Genomic DNA, 19,014 nt, shown 5'->3' with positions numbered 1-19,014 from the left:
CTTCCGCCCATATCAGAAAGTACAAGAAAATCAAATTAGTGTATACATGTCTTTGGATCATAACCGGAGAAAGCAGAGGTACAAAAAGAACATCTCTCTTCCGCAGTGCAAAATATTATCACAAGTGCCATTTTCAAAAAGCGTAGCTGGCCTGAGTTTGAAAGAAAGGGAAAGGAGAAATGTTGGATCTTCTTCAAACCTGTATATTACTCTTTGGGGATGTCAATTGCCATGCGTCATGAATATTTTGTTACTCACTTGGAGTCAGTAATGAATCAACTGTTAGTTGTTCGGTTGGCGTATCCACATCTTCGCCCTCCTGAGTTCTGAATCTTGGGTCTTGTCTTTTAGAAGCTAAAAAGATAGAAAGAAACCTTTTTTTTAATATTACACCACCCAATAAGACAATAAAACAACTGATTACTATTCAGGTTAAACATTTATTTTTGTAGTGTCCCAGCTTTCCATGATGCTTTATAAGGGACTGAAAGCCGAGTCGTCCCCAAAAACACTTTTTGAAGGATATTCAAAATATTCTCACCCCGAACAATGTCCCACATCTTCTCCACAAGGATGTCACACTGTTCCTCCCAGCTGAACATCTCTTCATAGGAACTCCTCAGTTGCTGAATCTCATGGAGGCGGTCTGATCTTTCCTTCTCTCGGACACCAGCAATTGCTATTGCCCACTCCTTAGGGTCCTCAGACTCCACAACAAATGATTTGCCTGATGGTACAGTGCACAATGCCTCACCAAATCCTGAGTTGCCACTGACAAGAATGGGAAGACCGGCAGACAAAGCTTCTAATGCTGTCAGGCCGAAACCCTCCGTTCTGGAGGGCATCATGCAGAGATCAACTTCACAAAATAATTCTTTCAATCTTTCTTTACTCTTTACAAACTTCCTCACAGTCAGCTGGCTTTTATCGATTCCACTCTTTAGCAAATTTTCTGCAGCCTCATCCTGTTTACCGTCAGGTGCACCCACGAAGATGAGACAGTAAGATCTGTCTTTCAGTTCAACTATTGCTCTGGCAGAGATATCGTAGCCCTTCAGGCTGAAGTCCTCTGGATCACCACGGCCAAACGTCAGTACCTTGAACTTTTTGCTCTCCTTTGGGCGTTGTTCTACGTCTGAAAATTCAAGGAAAATTCCAGGAGTCAGTGCAAGGATGTCTTCGTGACTCTTGCATAAGCAGAGCTGAGCGGAGAAAGCGTCTGTTAACTTCGGTCCGACTGCTACCACAGCATCTGCCAACTTACACAACTCCACTTCAGTTCTGTTCTTCTCTTCACCTTTACAAATTGCCATAGGATAGTTTTTGTGCATTCCAAGTTCTTCAGGTGCAGTATGCACTACCTGTATCCACCTGCACTGGTGCGATTCTTTAATAAATTGAGCTTGTTTACCAAGCTTTGCTCCATGACCCAGTACTATGTCAATGGCCAGATCTCTCGGTGGGGCACTCAGCCAGTCAAGGGGGTCGGCATAACCCGGGCGTCTTTGTGCCTCTCTCAAGGATACATTGTGACTCGTTGCCATTCTCCTCTCTTCTTCAGAACAGGCAAACTGTGGAACAAGGAGAGTGACGTCCACTTGCGGATGTTTGGCGAACAGAATGGCAAGCTGTCGGTTTATGGTGGACAAGCCTCCCATTGATGAACTCCACTCACTGCCCAGGAGAGTCACCTTCAATGCCGTGTCAGACTTCATTGGGTCAATTTCACTTGCTTCACCGAGTGATCTAGCAGCCACATTTGAAGATAAACCCTGAAGAAAAATACGTCATTTAGCATTAAAACAATTACAGAACATAACATATTATGTGTGTTATGATATAAATATATCAAACAACAAATATATATGAAATACATATATATGAACTGCGGTTATGAAACGTATGTGTGCACGATCCTTCGCAGTAAAGCACTATTTAAGCAATAGTGAAAATCAGACCTGAAAAAAAAAATTCAGGCCTGTACGGGATTCGAACCACTGACCTCTGCGATACTAGTGCAGCCCTCTACCAATTGAGCTAACAAGCCAACTGGGAGCAGGCCATCAAATTAATTCGACATAAACCCGTAGATGATAAATCAAACAACAAAAAAATATATATGAAATACATATACGTTTCATAATTGTTGTTTGATTTATCATCTACGGGTTTATGTCGAATTAATTTGATGGCCTGCTCCCAGTTGGCTTGTTAGCTCAATTGGTAGAGCGCTGCACTAGTATCGCAGAGGTCAGTGGTTCGAATCCCGTACAGGCCTGAATTTTTTTTTTTTTTTTTCTTTTCAGGTCTGATTTTCACTATTGCTTAAATAGTGCTTTACTGCGAAGGATCGTGCACATATACGATATAAATATGTGTTGGTCAATACTTAACCGAAGGAAGACAGAAAAGTATAAACTTCAAAAATAATTTCATCGTGATAGAGATTCTCTTACTAATATTTGAAACTGGATATAAACTATTAGGGCTACCTTTCTCAACAATGAACATTTGATTATCACATCAAGTAAAATGGAGGAGAGAACTTCCAAAGATGAATCAGAGGCTAGAAATCTGTACTTGAAAAATCTTTTTCATCGATCATACCTGCTTTCTTCTTTTCAAGAACCATTTCCCCAATCCACAGGGAGGAAGTATTTTATAATCGATATTTCTTTTACATATTTCCGCTCGGCCTTCATTTGCATCAATGAGGTGGAAGCAGTCCTCGTGGGTGCACGTGGTTTTCACGTGGTCTGAGCATGCACGACTTGGTTCTTCTGCCTCTTGGTGGCAGTAAGGACATGCAACACACAGCCTATACTGTAGTCCCCTCAGGTACGGCATCTCTTGTGACAAATTATGAAGGGTGTCTTCAAGAAATTCACGAACGACACTTGCTAGTTCGGCGGAGTTCTGTCCTACAACCTGATGACTCTGTGTTCTTTGTCTCAAGATTACCTTCACAAATCCTGTTTTGCATATCAGAACAAAATCATGAATATCTTTGCCAATGATGAACCATGCTCCATTTTGGTACAGGGTAGGTTGATGCGTGGGCCATGTCTTTGAACACCAACGAATGGATCGTGAGACAAGTTGTAAGAAGAGACCATGAGGAACGAAGCCATGGACAAACAGGAGATACAATGGACAGGGATCTGTTGACGACGGTTTCGTCTTACAGAGTTTATCAGGTGATGACTTCAGCTGAGCTGGTACAAAGTACTTTACGTCAGTTGGGGAAACTGAGAACTTAGCAATCAAACCAAATCGCTCCATCATGTCTAAGATGTCTTCTTTGATGATTCCTTGTCCAATAAAGCTGGAGAACACATGATCAACATGTTCCATGCTGAGGATGCCACTTCCTTCAAGTTCTTGCCAGTACTTAGCATATAGGGGATTCTAGAAAATGTAGGTGGAACAATACAACAATTCTGGATAAGGAAAGGCCACGTAATGTTCCTTTTGAATGTTTCCCACCTACATTTACAAGCAATAAAAGTTTATTTCCATCAATACACCGAAATGGTCGGCTATAAAACCCTAGTGGGAAAGTTTGTATCTTGGGTTGCTCAGAGGTGAATAAGCTCACTAGCACATGCAAAAAGAACTATTCAATTGTGTGAATACAACTATTGTGAGCAGTAGCAACTTAATGCGAGTCACTAATTGTAAATAAAAAGGCTAAATCAATAAATGGCCTGACAAGCTGCAAAAAGTACATAAAATAGTGTGGGGTCAACAAATCATATGATTATAACAATATACAGTAAAAGACACATGTTTACAGGTGTTATCGAGTCGTTTCGTAACCATGCCGGATCTTTCGTGCCTACACGATTCGTACCTAGGCTCAGACATTTCGAACCCACTTTCGATCAGTTGGTCCCCAATCCTCTGGTCGATTCTTACCCAACAAATTATAACACATTGCCGCAACTATCGGTAGCCTAAAACCAGAAGCTAAGACGGAGCCTGGTCTACCCCTCTACATGTTCTCTATAGCTTTTGAAATAAGTGCCCATTTCTTCGAAGAATCATTGTGCTTAGTTTCCTGTTGTTCTAATTTATTGAACAACAGTTTCCAAGTAAGCTAGTCTTTCTAAAATGAAAATAGTTTTTCTACCTGTTTATTGAAAGGTGGAATGGTTATCAGCTGCTTGAACAGATCAATCAGCCACTGAGCCTTCAGTACAACTGTATTGCGGTGCTTGATTATCATCCCCCGGCCATGGTAAAAACTGATCATGGAGTCAAACTCTTTTGCAACTTCCATGAAACACTTTTTCCTTGCATAGTGCTCAAGTTGTTTCAGATTTCTGTGATAAATCTGTTTAGCCACCAAACCTTCAATCACTTTTTCAAACAGAAACCACCTAGAAAGCAACAGAATACCTACAATGCATTCTGGCATCAAATTGGGTCTTAAATTCAGTCCGACATGCATGTGTTTAAAGTCCTCAAGTGTTAATACATGTATTGCCTCGATCATACTATCTTCAACTTTCAACTACAACAGACATGATTATTTTTTGCAACATACAAAGTCAATTCCAAGAACTGTGCCTACTTAAATATCAATCACATCTTCTTATCTTTTAGAATTATAACATTGTCGTAATGACACAAATTTAAATTTTGTTTGTCTGCACTGAAGCAACTGCTGTGCATTTGTACAATCTATAGTTTTGCAAATTTTGATGTACCCACAATTTAATCCAGTGGTGGAAGGATATTTTTTATTACTTACCTGCACATAAGATTATGCTAAATACACGGCATACCATTTAAAATCTTTATCATGGCTGATTTGAGGGAAAAAATCGAATTTGGAGTGCATGAACTGGGGTTTTTCCAAATAAATTGTGTTTTTTATTTACCTCACTGGTATCTTTTCTCCCATATAAGGCTCTTGCTTCAACACCTTCAGGATTGTGTTCTGTAATTTATTTATACCATCTACCTTTCCTTCTTGCTCTGCAGGATATATTTAGAAAAGGAATTCAAAGCATAATACAACACAGAAACATGCGCTTACAATGAGCATAGTATGATACCATAATTTTATACTTGTATAATTGCAGAGATTTTACAGCTGACAACTTAGCTAAGATGACAATCTCTTTAAATCCCCACATTTTAGCTCTTCTGTTCCCTATAATTATTCCATACTCTGAAATTAATGGCTCCATCTCCAAAAATTAATTGGACTCTATATGATGCTGCCAGTATATTCAGAATATAGAGTAGCTGAAAGCTTAAAGCAGAGTGCAGGTTATTAAAAAAAACAACAACAACAAACAACTCTGACTTTTTTCCACTACAATCAAGTCTTAACTCATTCCACCATGGCAATATCTTTTAATCCCTCTACAACTTCCACTAGAAAAATTGTTCTGTCTCTCTACCTACTTGCAATTCAAACTCTGACTTTTTTCCACTATAATTAAGTCCTAACTCATTCCACCATAGTAATATCATTTAATCCCTCTACAACTTCCACTAGAATGTTCTGTCTCTCTATCTACTTGCAATTCAAATTATAATGAAGCACAACACACTACCTGCTGCTGGATAACATGTAACAGATGTGAGTCAGATAATAATTATTGTATACTCAATGCTTGTCAACCATCTCCCAATATAGGGCTTTGGTTTCAAAAATTGCTACAAATCAAGTGTTCTTGAAATTCACCCAAAGATAAGCTTTTATACAATTATAAAGTCAACAATTACTGCAAGTAACCTATGGTTATGGATACAAAATGAAATCATTTATCTTACTTGTTTTATCATTCGGGACAGTGCCCAGTCCAATACTATATATTGGACTGGCAATGGAGCATTTTGATTGGTTGATTTTAGTTATTGGCCCTCTGACTGCCCGAGTCGTGTAATAAAATCATTTATCTTACCTGCTTTATCTTTTTCAATCTGCTTTCCAATCTTTCGGATAAATTTTTTCATCAAATTAGGCCTCTGAGTGTTGTCGATGCAGAATAAGGGTTTGACCACATGCTTCTCATATTCCATACCAGAAATTCTCTTCTGAATTTGTTTCTTTATTACTGCAATGTCTTTATCTGGTTTGTCAGCATGTGTGCCAACAATGAACACCGGGGGGTGAAGGTAGGGCAGCTTGTGTTGTGGATCATCATCTGTGTCATCATTGGCCAGGGAAACACTGTGTACTGTAGCCAACCATGAGAGCAAATTCTCCATGTTTGTTTCATTGTTAGGGTTTTCCAACTTCACATCATTACTCCCTTGTCTCACGCAGGGCTCAGCTGGGGCATCCAGAGGCTTGCTGAGATTGTGCACCAATATGTAAAGTGCCCGCTGTGATAGGAAGATAGGATGGCTGGCATAGTATAGGTGCTGCCCTGCAAAGTCCCAAACATCCATTGTAACATAGGATTCTTCTGCGAGTAAGGCACTTTTGATGGGTTTGCCTTCGGCATACTTTAACAACTGATTAACATGCTTCACAGTATCAGAAGGTTGAGAAACATCAATCATCACATCAGGCTCAGCTTGCATGTTTTTACCTTCACATTCAGTAGAATGTTCATTGGCATTGTTTTGCAGAATATCTGTGAAACCTTCATCCTCCTCAACCTGAATGGAGAATTAAATGAAACATTATGCTCACTTGAGTGTATATAATTATGTATTCAAAACTTGATGTTATGAACAGGCTGCTAAATTGTAAAAAATTATGATCACCTCAGTCTAGAATAATTTTAAGGGGCAAGTTTCTAAAAAAACTGTTGTACTGCTTTGGTGAGGGGGGTATAACAAGATAACTTGGTTTACCAACTGAGTTGAAGTTGTAAATTAGCTACTGTAGAGAGTTCTGAAGCTGACATCTCAAGTGTAAGAGCCTTTAGACAGAGAGAAACTTAATTGCATAGAATAAGACATTGAAGAGGAAATCCTCGCACCCTGGAGATAGTCAACTCAAACCAAGAAATGTTTGTTGAGACTGAAGTTACATAAGCATTAGCATAACATACATTCATTAAAGCTCCTCTATAAGGATTTTATAGCCAAAATGCAAAAAGAGTTATGAAAACATTATATCAGAGAATAAAAATTAATTACGACTAAAATTTTAAATATAATTGGAGAAAAAAATCTCAAGTTTCCTTTAAGTTAAGAGAAGACACCAATGGAAAAGCAATTGAAGAATGGAAAAATCAAAAGATGCCCCTCATTTTTGTAGTAAAAGTTTTGCATGTATGCCTTCATTCAAGATGTTTAAACAAAAATTACTTGCAGTTCTTTTTTACCTGATGTGTAAATAAAATTTAGTCTCATCTAAACTTTTGTGAAAACATCCAAAACAGACTGTTTCAGACACAATTCTGAATGTAAGAAATTTAGAATTTTAATAAAGAAGAGAATTTCAAAAAATAGCAAGTTCTAATCCTATTCATTCTCTTTAAAAACAAATATTTCTCAAAAGGCTAATTCGGCTGCTTTCCTCCCTTCTCCTCCTTTTATAAAATTCTCAGCATTTTTATTAAACTCTCAAACCTGCTTGGACTTGAAAACACCTTCAACTTCATCTTCTAATTTCAGTTCTCCTTCTTCGGTTGTCTCTTCCTTTAAAAATTGAGAAATATCTGCTCCACACATTTTGCCAACCACAATCTTTGCTACATCTTTTGAACATTCAACCAGTCCTGGTTTACTCTCCTTGGTCAACTGCCAGTTCTTGACAGCTTGGTCAACATCAATTTCACATTTTGAAGGATCCACTTCAATCCCCTCAGTACTCTGTTCTTTAGGGTCAAATGGAAGGCCTAAAAGACTCTTCTTCAGACTGGTTTTACCGGCGCGATCCTGACCAACTAGTATAACACGACCACGGTAAACTTGTACATATCCATCTTTTAAAGCCTCTTTATAAGCCAACTGTGCCGATGGTCCTAGCGCTCTTTGTCTATCCACATCATCTAATTAAAAAAGTCATCATGATTGAGCCAAAGGAAAAAGGCTAATCAGAGGAAGTTGTAATTATTATAATAACCCTAAAGGAAAAGCAATTTCTGCTTTTATAAGTTTCAAACACAATCTGAAAAAGGCCTCATAAGTCAATTTAATTACATGTCCCTCATGCATAAAGTTAGAAACTACGCTAGTATATACATGTAAAAATCTTTGCATCGGTGAGTTAGGTAAACACATACACAATGACTATTATAAACTGACTCAATGAAATGAAACATTAAGAGTAAATTGATTTTAATGTGACTGATCAAACTAAACAAAGGCAATAATTGATGTCAATTCTGCCAAATGGTGTTTGGAAAACAGAAAGAAAAATCCCATTCCCAAAACGTAGCAATTGATAGATTCTAAAATATTACAAGGGCAGCATAAATTATGGTGTAACAATTATCAGAATAACTCCTGACCAGATAAGACAAAAGTTTTATTCTCAATAACGTAACCTCTCATTTTAAAATCATATTAGTCCATAAATTCTGTATGATGAGCTAAATGTTGTTACATTGTTAATAACTTCCAATAAAATAAAGCAAAAATTATGGAGTTACAACTTACAGCACTATATGTTCCTGGATGAGAAATGATTTGTAATAAACTTAATTCTTCCTTTTAAAATTAAAATCAAATAAACAAAAAGCAAAAATTACAACAGCAATTCCTACAACTGTGAAATAATTTGCAATAAACCTCTTAAATTCCAATCAACTAGAAAGCAAAAATTACAACTTACAATAATCCCTTACTGTAAAATGATTTGTAATAAACTTAATCCCTCCTCAATTCCCTATCAAATTATAGTACACCGTAGTTCAACTTAAGTTTCAATGTCAGCCAAGTCATTAAAATAAACCTTTCAAAATATAACTAAAACTTCCAGTACAAATGTCATGTATTTCTAAAGTGATGCAACCTTTGTTCAATCATACAGTATAACTGTGACAGCATTTACTTCATTATTCTTCTCAGGATTTATTACGAAACTATTGTCAGCTGCCTGTAATTATCAGTAACAAGCAGCATAACCACTTGCAAGTCAACCATTAGAACCAATTTAGTAAATGCACAAGTTACAACATTAATGTGAAGAGGATCAATTTCCTTTACTCACCTGGGACATCTGAATATACTCTGTGAATCTTATCCTTTAGCTCCATAACACTTCTCATTCCTTCAACTGTAAAAGGATTCCCATACACATACAAACAGTTGAGTTTCTTCAGCTGTTTTATAGCTGGACTCAACACAGTCAACTGGTTGTCATTCAGCCACAGTTCCTCCAGCTTCACCATCTCCCCGATACCATCAGGGATGGTGGTTAGATTGTTATGTGAGATGTACAGCACTCTGAGTTTCTTCAGCTGTTTTATAGCTGGACTCAACACAGTCAACTGGTTGTAACTCAGCCCCAGTCCCTCCAGCTCCACCATCTCCCCAATACCATCAGGGATGATGGTTAGATTGTTATGTGAGATGTTCAGCACTCTGAGTTTCTTCAGCTGTTTTATAGCTGGACTCAGCACAGTCAACTGGTTGAAACTCAGCCCCAGTCTCTCCAGCTCCACCATCTCCCCAATAGCATCAGGGATGGTGGTTAGTTTGTTATATGAGATGTTCAGCACTCTGAGTTTCTTCAGCTGTTTTATAGCTGGACTCAGCACAGTCAACTGGTTGAAACTCAGCCCCAGTCTCTCCAGCTCCACCATCTCCCCAATACCATCAGGGATGGTGGTTAGTTTGTTATGTGAGATGTTCAGCACTCTGAGTTTTTTCAGCTGAGTCAAACTTGTAGGGAATATGGACAGCTGGTTAAATCTAACATGAAGTACCGTAAGATTGTTTAGCTTTCCGAGATTTTCAGGTATTGTTGTAAGTTTATTCAATGACAGGTAAAGTTCCTCCAACTCAGTCAATTCAAACAAAGCTGCAGGCAATTCATGCAAACTTTCCCCAGTGAGATCTAAACTCTCTCCGCTCATCTTTCCTCTTAACTCTTCTTTAGAAAGAAATTCCATTTCATTCATGGGAAACTGTCACAACAAAAATAAAAGCTGTCATTAAAGGTGAGTAACTTAAACTAACTTGCTTTGGCATTATAACCATTGAACCAAAAATGGAAAAAATGAGGTTTATAATTTAACTTCTACTAAACCAAAGTAATGAGTTATATTTTATTCCTCTAAGTACAATCTTTGGAAGCCATCCACCCTTCAGTGTTCTTTTAAACACTCTGAGTAAACACTGCTTATTTGTAAAAAGCTCTAGTTATTTATTTTCATCTCAGACATTTTGACTTTACTCTCACTGTATAATTTTTTTTGTCAAAAATAAACAACTGCTTGCGTTATACATGTTAACAACAAGGCTATTATGAACAAGAAAATCCTTGAATTTTAAAACAGAGTTCTCCTGACTCTTTAAAAACAACATGAAGATTACTTTTATTGTAAAGGTTAATATCTAACAGGAAAGAAATCATTAGTGCAAATCTATGGTTGGTTATGTTTTGATGTGATAACCTTAAACAGTTGTGATATAAACCAAAACATGAATGATTTCCAAGCTGAAAATATTCAAACCAAGTGGCTATTTCCAGACCTGTTATTTCATTTTGTCCTCTGTAAGTTGTTTTCATTTGCAATTGACACAGAAAATTACTCAGAAGATGGTCCTGCAGGTTCTTTAACAGAAACTGATTTCATAAGTCCTTCTCTCTGACATAATTCATTGTTTGGAATACGAAAAAAACAGAATGAGAGCCTTGTTTTTGTTTAATTTTTTTTTTTGTTTTTTAATTTTTTTTCCTTTTTTTTAAGAGTTTGTCACCCAGTAAGATACTTTTGAGACAACAATTTTCAATTCATGATACATCTTGCATGAGATCTAGGTCAGCAACAGTTGTTGTACACATTATGTCGTGTAATGATGTGGTTGATGCAATAAACAATTTAATTAAAAAAAGTAAAGAAAACTGACAATTAACAATTGGTTCATGCTTTAGCATGCACTATCGAGTTATGGAGCACGCGGGAAGTTTGGAGAGCACGAAAGAAGTGTAAGAGTTGTCTGAGGCGATAGCCGAGGGCAACTCTAGCTTCTTGAGTGCTCTCCAAACTTCCCACGTGCTCCATAACTCGATAGTGCACAGCTGAAAGCATGAACCAATTGTTTTAGAACATAGCCGGTAGAATTGTGCATCAAATCCGACGGGAAAAATGGACAACAATATCAGTTGAAGCGAATCGTGACAGCGCTGATGCCGAGTCTCCTTTTCCTTTGTTTTTCTCTTTTTCTGCCTCATTTAAGAACTCTAGCCCAAGGGAAAAGGTCGAAACATTGTCTTTGTTTTCGGACTAGTAGGCCGAGTTTCTGTTTGTATCCATTATTGTCGCGAAATATATTATTTTTCCCGTGCTAACAATCGGCCGCTCGCGCGAAAAAAAAAATTTCTGGCGGAGCGATTTGCTGACGCTGTCAGCGTGCACTATCGGGATTTTGAGCACGCTTACAAATATTGAATTTCATTGCGCGGTTCTGCTAGCTATGTTCTAATAATTTTTTGTTTATGTTTAAAGCATAACTGAAAAAGGGAACCAGCTCTACAAAGGTACATGATGAACTTGCTTGGAAGCCTCTTAGTTTGAGGAGAGAACTACATACATTAAGCCAATTTTACAAAATAGCCAAGAATCTTGCTCCACATTATTCAACTTAGCTATTGCCTAAACTGTCAAGTGGATACAAATATTTTTGTCTTAAATCAAGAGAAAACTTCACTCAATTTCCTTGTAGAAAATTCTACATTTCAAAAGTCTTTTTTCTCCACCCATTATCACTGGCTAGAATTGTCTGGACCTAGTTGTCCCAAACTCTGTATCTCTTCCCACTTTGAGATCAAACCAGGTAAATTCTCTTTCTGAATACTGACACAAAGTTATATGATTGTTCTGTTACATGGCATGCATCTGTTGATCACACCTACCTCAGACTGGGTTTCTAATGTCTTTGAGAATATCTCTTGAAAATTAATAGCTGTGCATCACCTATATATTTCCCATTGCAATTTTGACTCTGAATTACTGAAATACTCTTTCTTGTTTTTTTTTCTTAGCTACACTGAGCTCAACGTAATGTCTTAATTCTATCTCTGCTGCAAATATTCTAGGTGAAGCATGGTCACTGAGCAGTGATGCATTAGGAAACTAGATTTGTATTGTATGGTATTGAGTCTGTAAATTTACAATGTCAACTGTGGTTTTTTTCACAAAGTACAAAGTTTGATAATTAATACTAATGGCTTTTCAGACGCCATTATTTGATTGTTTAAAAAATAAACCCCTCTAGCGTTGTAGGTTTAACGCATTGTTATTGCCACTAAAGGGTTGTTTGTGTGTCTGTTTGTCTGTGTGCATGAATAAATTAATAAATAAATAAATTCAGCTCTCACTGGAAATATTGCATTTATCATGTCAAGTTTACACACTATGGTATGTTGATTGAAAGCTCTAAACAAACAGGTTTTTCATAGTAAGTCCAATGTATAATAATCAAAGATATTGAACACAAACAGGGAAGTATTTGTTGCTTTCGCAAACAAGAAACAACAGGCTAAATACTGGAATCACAATTTTTTGGCTTGAAATTCACATTCAAGTATGCTGTGGTTTCTACATCTTATACAACAAAAGATTGTTAATAAATCAAAAATGACTTAGTTCAAAAGTTTCTAAGAATTTGACTTATACCTTTTCACTTGTGAATTACCGAAGCAGAAAGCGAGCAAGTATCAAATACTAAGTGACATTATAACGGCATGAAGATCATATAATCATGCCAACACTTGGTTACTTTAAAGACCTAGGCGGTTGCGAATACATTTCTAACTTCTATCTGATAAAATTAAATGAAGTACAATCCGGGAAATCAAGCGAAAATTTTGTTGTCAGTTTAAACGCTCTCATTACTTGTTGTGAATACTAATCGACGCTCAACAACTACAAGACAGATAAAATAATGATTAGAGCTAATTGACGTCAACACGATCAGAGACAGTTTCTCCCGTGCATTCCAGTTCCAATATTGTCCCGTTAAAAACGCTATCATAACTTAAAATCACTGTTTTCCTCTTGCTGTTGCTTGGAGTTTCTACTTCAACTCGTCTGTTACAGAACATCGACTGATTCCTGCAAGATCGTATCACGAAAGTGCTCTGCAACTGACGAGCGTCGTTAAAGTACGAACAACAGATCAGAACCCAGCAAACTTAGAATACAAAGGGAAAGAGTATTGGAGATACCAGAGAATTAGATTAACCTGACGGGAAATGACTGCAAAAACACTTGAGGGGAAACGACTTCAGTTGTATTATCTTTGTTCGCATTTCAGGAGTCTAGCGAGGCTACGGTTTACACAAAAAGGCTAAATTCTCATCTGTGTTGAACGTAATACTTACGTCTCAGCAAAGTGACAACAACTGCGGCGAATTATGACGAAATCAAAGACAGACGGTGAAATATTTAGTTGTTCGGCTGCTAGTAGACACTCCCTAACTCACAAACTAGGTTAGATTTTCATCACAATGCTTCTCACATCTCACGCGACCACGCATGGTGAGTAAAAGGGATGGTCGTTCTAATTCGCTGCGCTCAGACGAACGTAAATTATTTTCTCCTTAAATACTATTTATAGAAATACAACACGAAAGGAATGATGGTTGGATGCTCAGGCAATCCAAGCTGACATTTATTCATACAATTGACGAAAGAATATTACAATTAAGGTACCCTAACTGCTACAATCCCAAATTATCAGTTATTTCTAGACTCTCAGATACGTCTTCAAGGACATACATGTCTTTAGCACAGTCCGACCTCCAGCGATCATGTAATTTAAGTAAACGTTCCGATAAGCTAGTGCTGTTGCTAACAACAGATGTAGCCCCTCCCGATCTTAAGCTATGCAGGCCATACAACTTGTAGTCCAAGCCAAGATCCTTAAGACAACTCTTAAATACTTCTCCACATCTCGTATACGAGAGCTTGCTTCCATATAACTTGTAAGTAATGGAAGATTTGAGCAATCTTAAAGGTCTAAAGAGTGGCAAATTGCTGTTAAGATGTACTTTAGCCATCAGAATGTATCTTTCAAGGAGGGCAACAGGACAATATCTACTAAACAATCTCTTAATATAAACCTTATTCCCTTCTCTGTAAACGTCATTCTTGGCACGGGGAACAAACACACACAAATGATTAGGCAAAAATTCCAGACGGCTAATCAAAATATTACGAACTTCATCATAGCGAAGAAACCCCACGAAACCTAACGAGCACATGCAAGCTAAACGCAAGTCCTTGAGGTTAGCTGATGGACCAGCATACTTATCAATGATTTTCTTAATAATATCGGCAGAGATGGGTTCCTTCTTAGAGACAGCTGGTTTGGTGCGTTTAGCTGCTTCTAACAAATTATGGCAAATTGCTGCATCCAAAGGAATGCTAATGATGCCAGGAATAAAGGAATGAAACCATTTAAGGGCTGCATGTGTCAACCATAGTGTTGCATAAGACTTGGATCTAACAGTATACCTCGGGAAGGTAAGCAATTGGAACCGAAACCGAGAAAGGAGGCGACAATTGAATACCGGAGAAATGACACCATCTAGAGAACTCGACGATTTCTTTTGTATATCTTTTAACCGTGGAATCCGCCTTAGACTTTATTAAAAAGGTCAAAAGATCTTTGGTGTTTGGTTTCACGTGGTCGGAGATGTTCTCCCAATAACCTTGAGTGGTAAACATCTGATGAAAACAAAAGAAAACAAGACAAAAGAGAACGGAAAACATTTAAAAGAAACGCCGCAAACTAAAATACAAGATTCAAAGCAACAACCGGTCTCCGAAAACAGGCCAGCGCCACCTTTCTATCGTATGCACAAGCGTTCTACTACCACATAGCTACCTCAGAATATAACCTGGAGTCGATAAAGTGCTCCCCTAATCCGAGGCCAGCGCCCTCTTGTCGATGTATAATCAGACAAGCGTCCTTATACCTACCAAACAAATCTCAACTAAATCATTACTGATCATCCTAAGAGTTACAGAGACCCGGTGGTCAAGCAATCAAAACTTCATACGGACCGCTAACATTTGTCCAAAAAATCTCTTAGAGCCTAACAACGAATTGGTGTTCCGACCATGCTTCAGAACAGTCCTTCCGCTGAACAACTAATAGTCTATCAAACAACAACAAACATATGAAACATATGTATGAACTGCGGTTATGAAACGTAAATATGCACGATCCTTCGCAGTAAAGCACTATTTGAGCAATAGTGAAAATGAGACCTGAAAAAAATTTTAGGCCTGTACGGGATTCGAACCACTGACCTCTGCGATACTAGTGCAGCGCTCTACCAATTGAGCTAACAAGCCAATTGAGCTAACAAGCCAAATTTTTTTCAGGTCTGATTTTCACTATTGCTCAAATAGTGCTTTACTGCGAAGGATCGTGCATATTTACGTTATAATCTATCACAAAACTAAAAAATTTTCTAGCAATGATAGGCCAAAAATACCACCAAGGCCAGAATGGTACGACTAAAGTAGCCACAGTCTTCGATATATACAAATAGTGAATTGTTCTATGGATCAGATTTACCGGGGGAACAAGGAGGCAATTTTCCTCTGTCAGATTCTGAACGAGAAAATCCACTCCGCTACAACCTGGATTCCAAAATCTTAAATAAAACTTGTTGATTTTCTTATTATAGAAATTGGCAAAACAGTCCACTGTATGTCGCCCCCAAGTATAATCCAGGAATTCAAAAAAGGAACTTGCGATTTGCCAATCATCTACATCAATAATACGACTAATGAAGTCCGCCCTATCAAGCTTAGGGCCTGATTACATGAGCCGAGCTGGCCCGGTTAGCCGGGCTGATTTCTTTTGTTTTCACGCTCTGGCGAGCACCAAAACAAAAGAAATCAGCCCGGCTAACAGGGCCAGCCCGGCTCATGTAATCAGGCCCTTAGTTCGGGGAATCCATTGTACTTTCAATTCGATTTCAATGAGTATCAACGCAAAACTGAAAAACTATAACTTGTAGATCTTTCCTCATGCTTCCAGCTTGGATAATTCTACAAGCATTTTGACTATCAGAAAACCATTTGATATAAGCGCCTTTAAGAAGGGGCAAAAATGACTCAAGAGCAAATATAATAGCTGTTAACTCCCTCCAAGTAGAACTCAGGCCGCACTCGTGTACGTCCCATTGCTTTTGACATATCTGTTCACCGTTGACATTTAAATGTGCACCACACCCTGTGGCACTAGCGTCAGAATAAACGACATATTTAGATGGCCTGAAAGGGCAGTCTACAATAGTTTTCAAATTCAGTCTGTCTTAATTGGTTTCCCAAAACTCAAAATCTCTTACACAATACTCATCCAAAGTAAACTTCGAATCCCAATCCTGCGCTGCTGCGACAGCTATTGAGCAATATCTGGTCATAATTCTGGATATGCTCCCAAACACTGCACCGGCGGAAATAATCTTATCCACTAGGGAAAGCAATTCTCTAGCGGACACCATATAGTGTTTTTGAGACATTCTTTGAACGGAGCCCGCAATACTAGACAGGCGTCTATCCGAAATTCGCATAGTTACGTGACTAGAGTCCCATAGTATACCTAACCACTCGATGACCTGACAAGGAGTCCCCTGGGATTTCTCGTCGTTGGTAATAAAACCGGCTTTCCATAAATCAGATCTAACGGAGACCGCTAACGCTGCACAGGAAGCTTGATCCGAATCAGTTAACCAACCGTCGTCCAGGAATAAAGCAATACTGATCCTATGGATCCTCCAATATTTTTCGATTGGCCTAAGGCACTTGGTAAAGATAAACGGGGCTGACGCCAATCCAAAAGGTAACACGGTAAATACCAAATACCTGAACCTAATATCACCTGAAAACTTCCACGCGAAACCTAAGAAAGTCTGATGATCTGGACAAATATCAATATGATGGTAGCCACTCTTTAAATCAAACGAAATCATGAACGCTCCCTTCTGGAAATAAGACAGAGCTATCTTCCAGTCTTCGTACTTGACTCTTTGTTTGGTAAGATGCTTATTAACGTACCATAAGTCTAAGATTAATCTCTTCTTCCCGTTGGGTTGCACAGATACAGATAGAGGGTTAACCACATGAGGGGGAGCTTGGATTTCTACTCCACAATATGAACGCAAGAGCTCTAAGATTGCTTCCTCTACAATTGTTTTTTCAAGACCACGTTAGAGGCGGCACATCGACCGAAAAATGACTATCCTCGTATTTCGGTCAGAGACACCTTATGGTGAACATAGCAACGTTGTATGTTCTTTTTTTTTTTATTCCAGACATGCCTCTTCATCCTAAAAAATTCACGAAAACTAAAACGAGCGTCTGTAGCCGTGAAATGGCGGTTATCAGTGCCCTGAGTAGAGACAAATGAACTTGCTCATAAAAAGCGCAAAAGAAAGCAGGTCCATATTAATTTTATAGATTTGTATACGAAGGACCGAGGTATGGTTTAAGTAAACGGGACCATTTCATTTAATTTGGAGGCCATGGAACGCTTTTGAAAATCATCAATATTTTAAAATCCAAATACCGCATTTCGTAGCAAATTTTCAATTATCATTTTCCCCATGCGGTATAACTCAGAATCGGTTCAGGTTAAGCTCATGATAAGTGGAAATAGTGTTGTTTTCGAGGATATAAAAATTAGTTTGGGCTTTTCATCTCCGCACGGAAAAACCAGGCTGAACTTTGTGAAAATCGCAACATCGGCATTTACGTTACGACATAATCTAATTAGGCACCCTGTGGTTAACTCCGGAATTCCAAGCACATTTTAGTAGTTAACACTGTGTTCGATCAGGAAATCAATACAATAAGCTATAGTTAACGACGACACAAATCCTGTACACGAAGTAATTTGACCCTATTCGGCCCGGGCTTTTTTGGATCTTTTTAGACCGGGGAGGGAGGCGAATTCCGCCCCCCTTCACCTCCGTAACTTCCAGAATATTTGAGCAATGACAATGAAATCTAGAGGGCATATAGTATAGACTAGAGGATAAGCAAACTGATGAAAGTTTATTTCAAGGTTTTAGTGTAACACAACAGTATAAGTCATGCAATCATCAAAAAGTTATCACAAAATATAAATCAATAATATAAAAATTTCCACGGGCTCGGATCGCGGTCTATTAGATGAAAATTAGACTGAATACATTTTATAGCGAACCAGTAATTTTTTAAAGCAGGCTAATTTCATTATTAATAAAGGCTTTTTAAATCTGACAACAACGCTCTTGTCGACACATCTACCCTCTAGAAATTTGCAAACCTGCAATGTCATCAGAAAGATTAGATAATCCACTCTTGTTCTCAGACACTGACAGCCATCCCTGAAAGCGTCTCGTAAGATTTCGCAAAATCAAGGTTTACTGTACTGATTCACCGAGCTATGTGTCGCAGTATTGCAACGTACAGCTAAATGGTCTTTTTACGTAAATAAAACGAACTGGTGACCTCAAAACATACCTCCTCAAATGCGGCAGCCATTGTCGTCCAAGGAAACATCGTGCGTGACAGCCGATTACGTGACCTAACAAGTTTCCCATGATCGAGCGATAAATGTTTAATTATCGCCCGATGATAAATATTATCGCCCGATAATAATATAAATTATTGCGCGATAAAGATAAATTAAAAAATTATCGCGCGATAAGTTATCATTTATCGTGCGATAACGTCCATCTATCACGGGAAAACTTCCATACATCGCGCGATAATTTCCATTTATTGCGCGATAATCTATCATTTATCGCGCGATAAAAAAAAAATGTGGCATGTCCCTTATGGACCACCGCACATTTAGGTTTTAAGAAAGTTCTAGGGTAAGATTGAGTTTCACTGTGGAACTGAAAGAGGACAAGTCAAT

At 38.1% G+C, this 19,014-nt stretch overlaps 1 protein-coding gene across 4 annotated transcripts in view; it reads right to left on the bottom strand.

Annotated features, from left to right (window-relative positions):
* The window catches only part of LOC148739472 (uncharacterized), a 40,399-nt gene that overhangs the window by 4,742 nt on the left and 16,643 nt on the right, over positions 1-19,014 (bottom strand). For 2 of the 4 annotated variants that reach the window (XM_088748181.1, XM_088748180.1), the window contains 8 exons: positions 9,131-10,049; positions 7,546-7,967; positions 5,922-6,624; positions 4,887-4,983; positions 4,133-4,382; positions 2,608-3,408; positions 542-1,772; positions 259-354 (listed from right to left, as the gene is read on the bottom strand). In XM_088748181.1, coding sequence (XP_088604307.1) covers positions 259-354; positions 542-1,772; positions 2,608-3,408; positions 4,133-4,382; positions 4,887-4,983; positions 5,922-6,624; positions 7,546-7,967; positions 9,131-10,043 — 4,513 coding nt within the window. In that variant the 5' untranslated portion in view covers positions 10,044-10,049. Of the gene's footprint in view, positions 1-258; positions 355-541; positions 1,773-2,607; positions 3,409-4,132; positions 4,383-4,886; positions 4,984-5,921; positions 6,625-7,545; positions 7,968-9,130; positions 10,050-13,471; positions 13,629-19,014 lie in introns of those variants that run through there. The other 2 variants (XM_088748178.1, XM_088748179.1) reach the window with 2 other exon arrangements.

Source organism: Stylophora pistillata, chromosome 2 (genome assembly GCF_964205215.1).
Source record: "Stylophora pistillata chromosome 2, jaStyPist1.2, whole genome shotgun sequence".
NCBI classification, from domain to species: Eukaryota; Metazoa; Cnidaria; class Anthozoa; order Scleractinia; family Pocilloporidae; genus Stylophora; species Stylophora pistillata.
The sequence above is the reverse complement of the archived record's forward strand: the minus strand, read 5'-3'. Positions and strand labels throughout refer to the sequence as shown.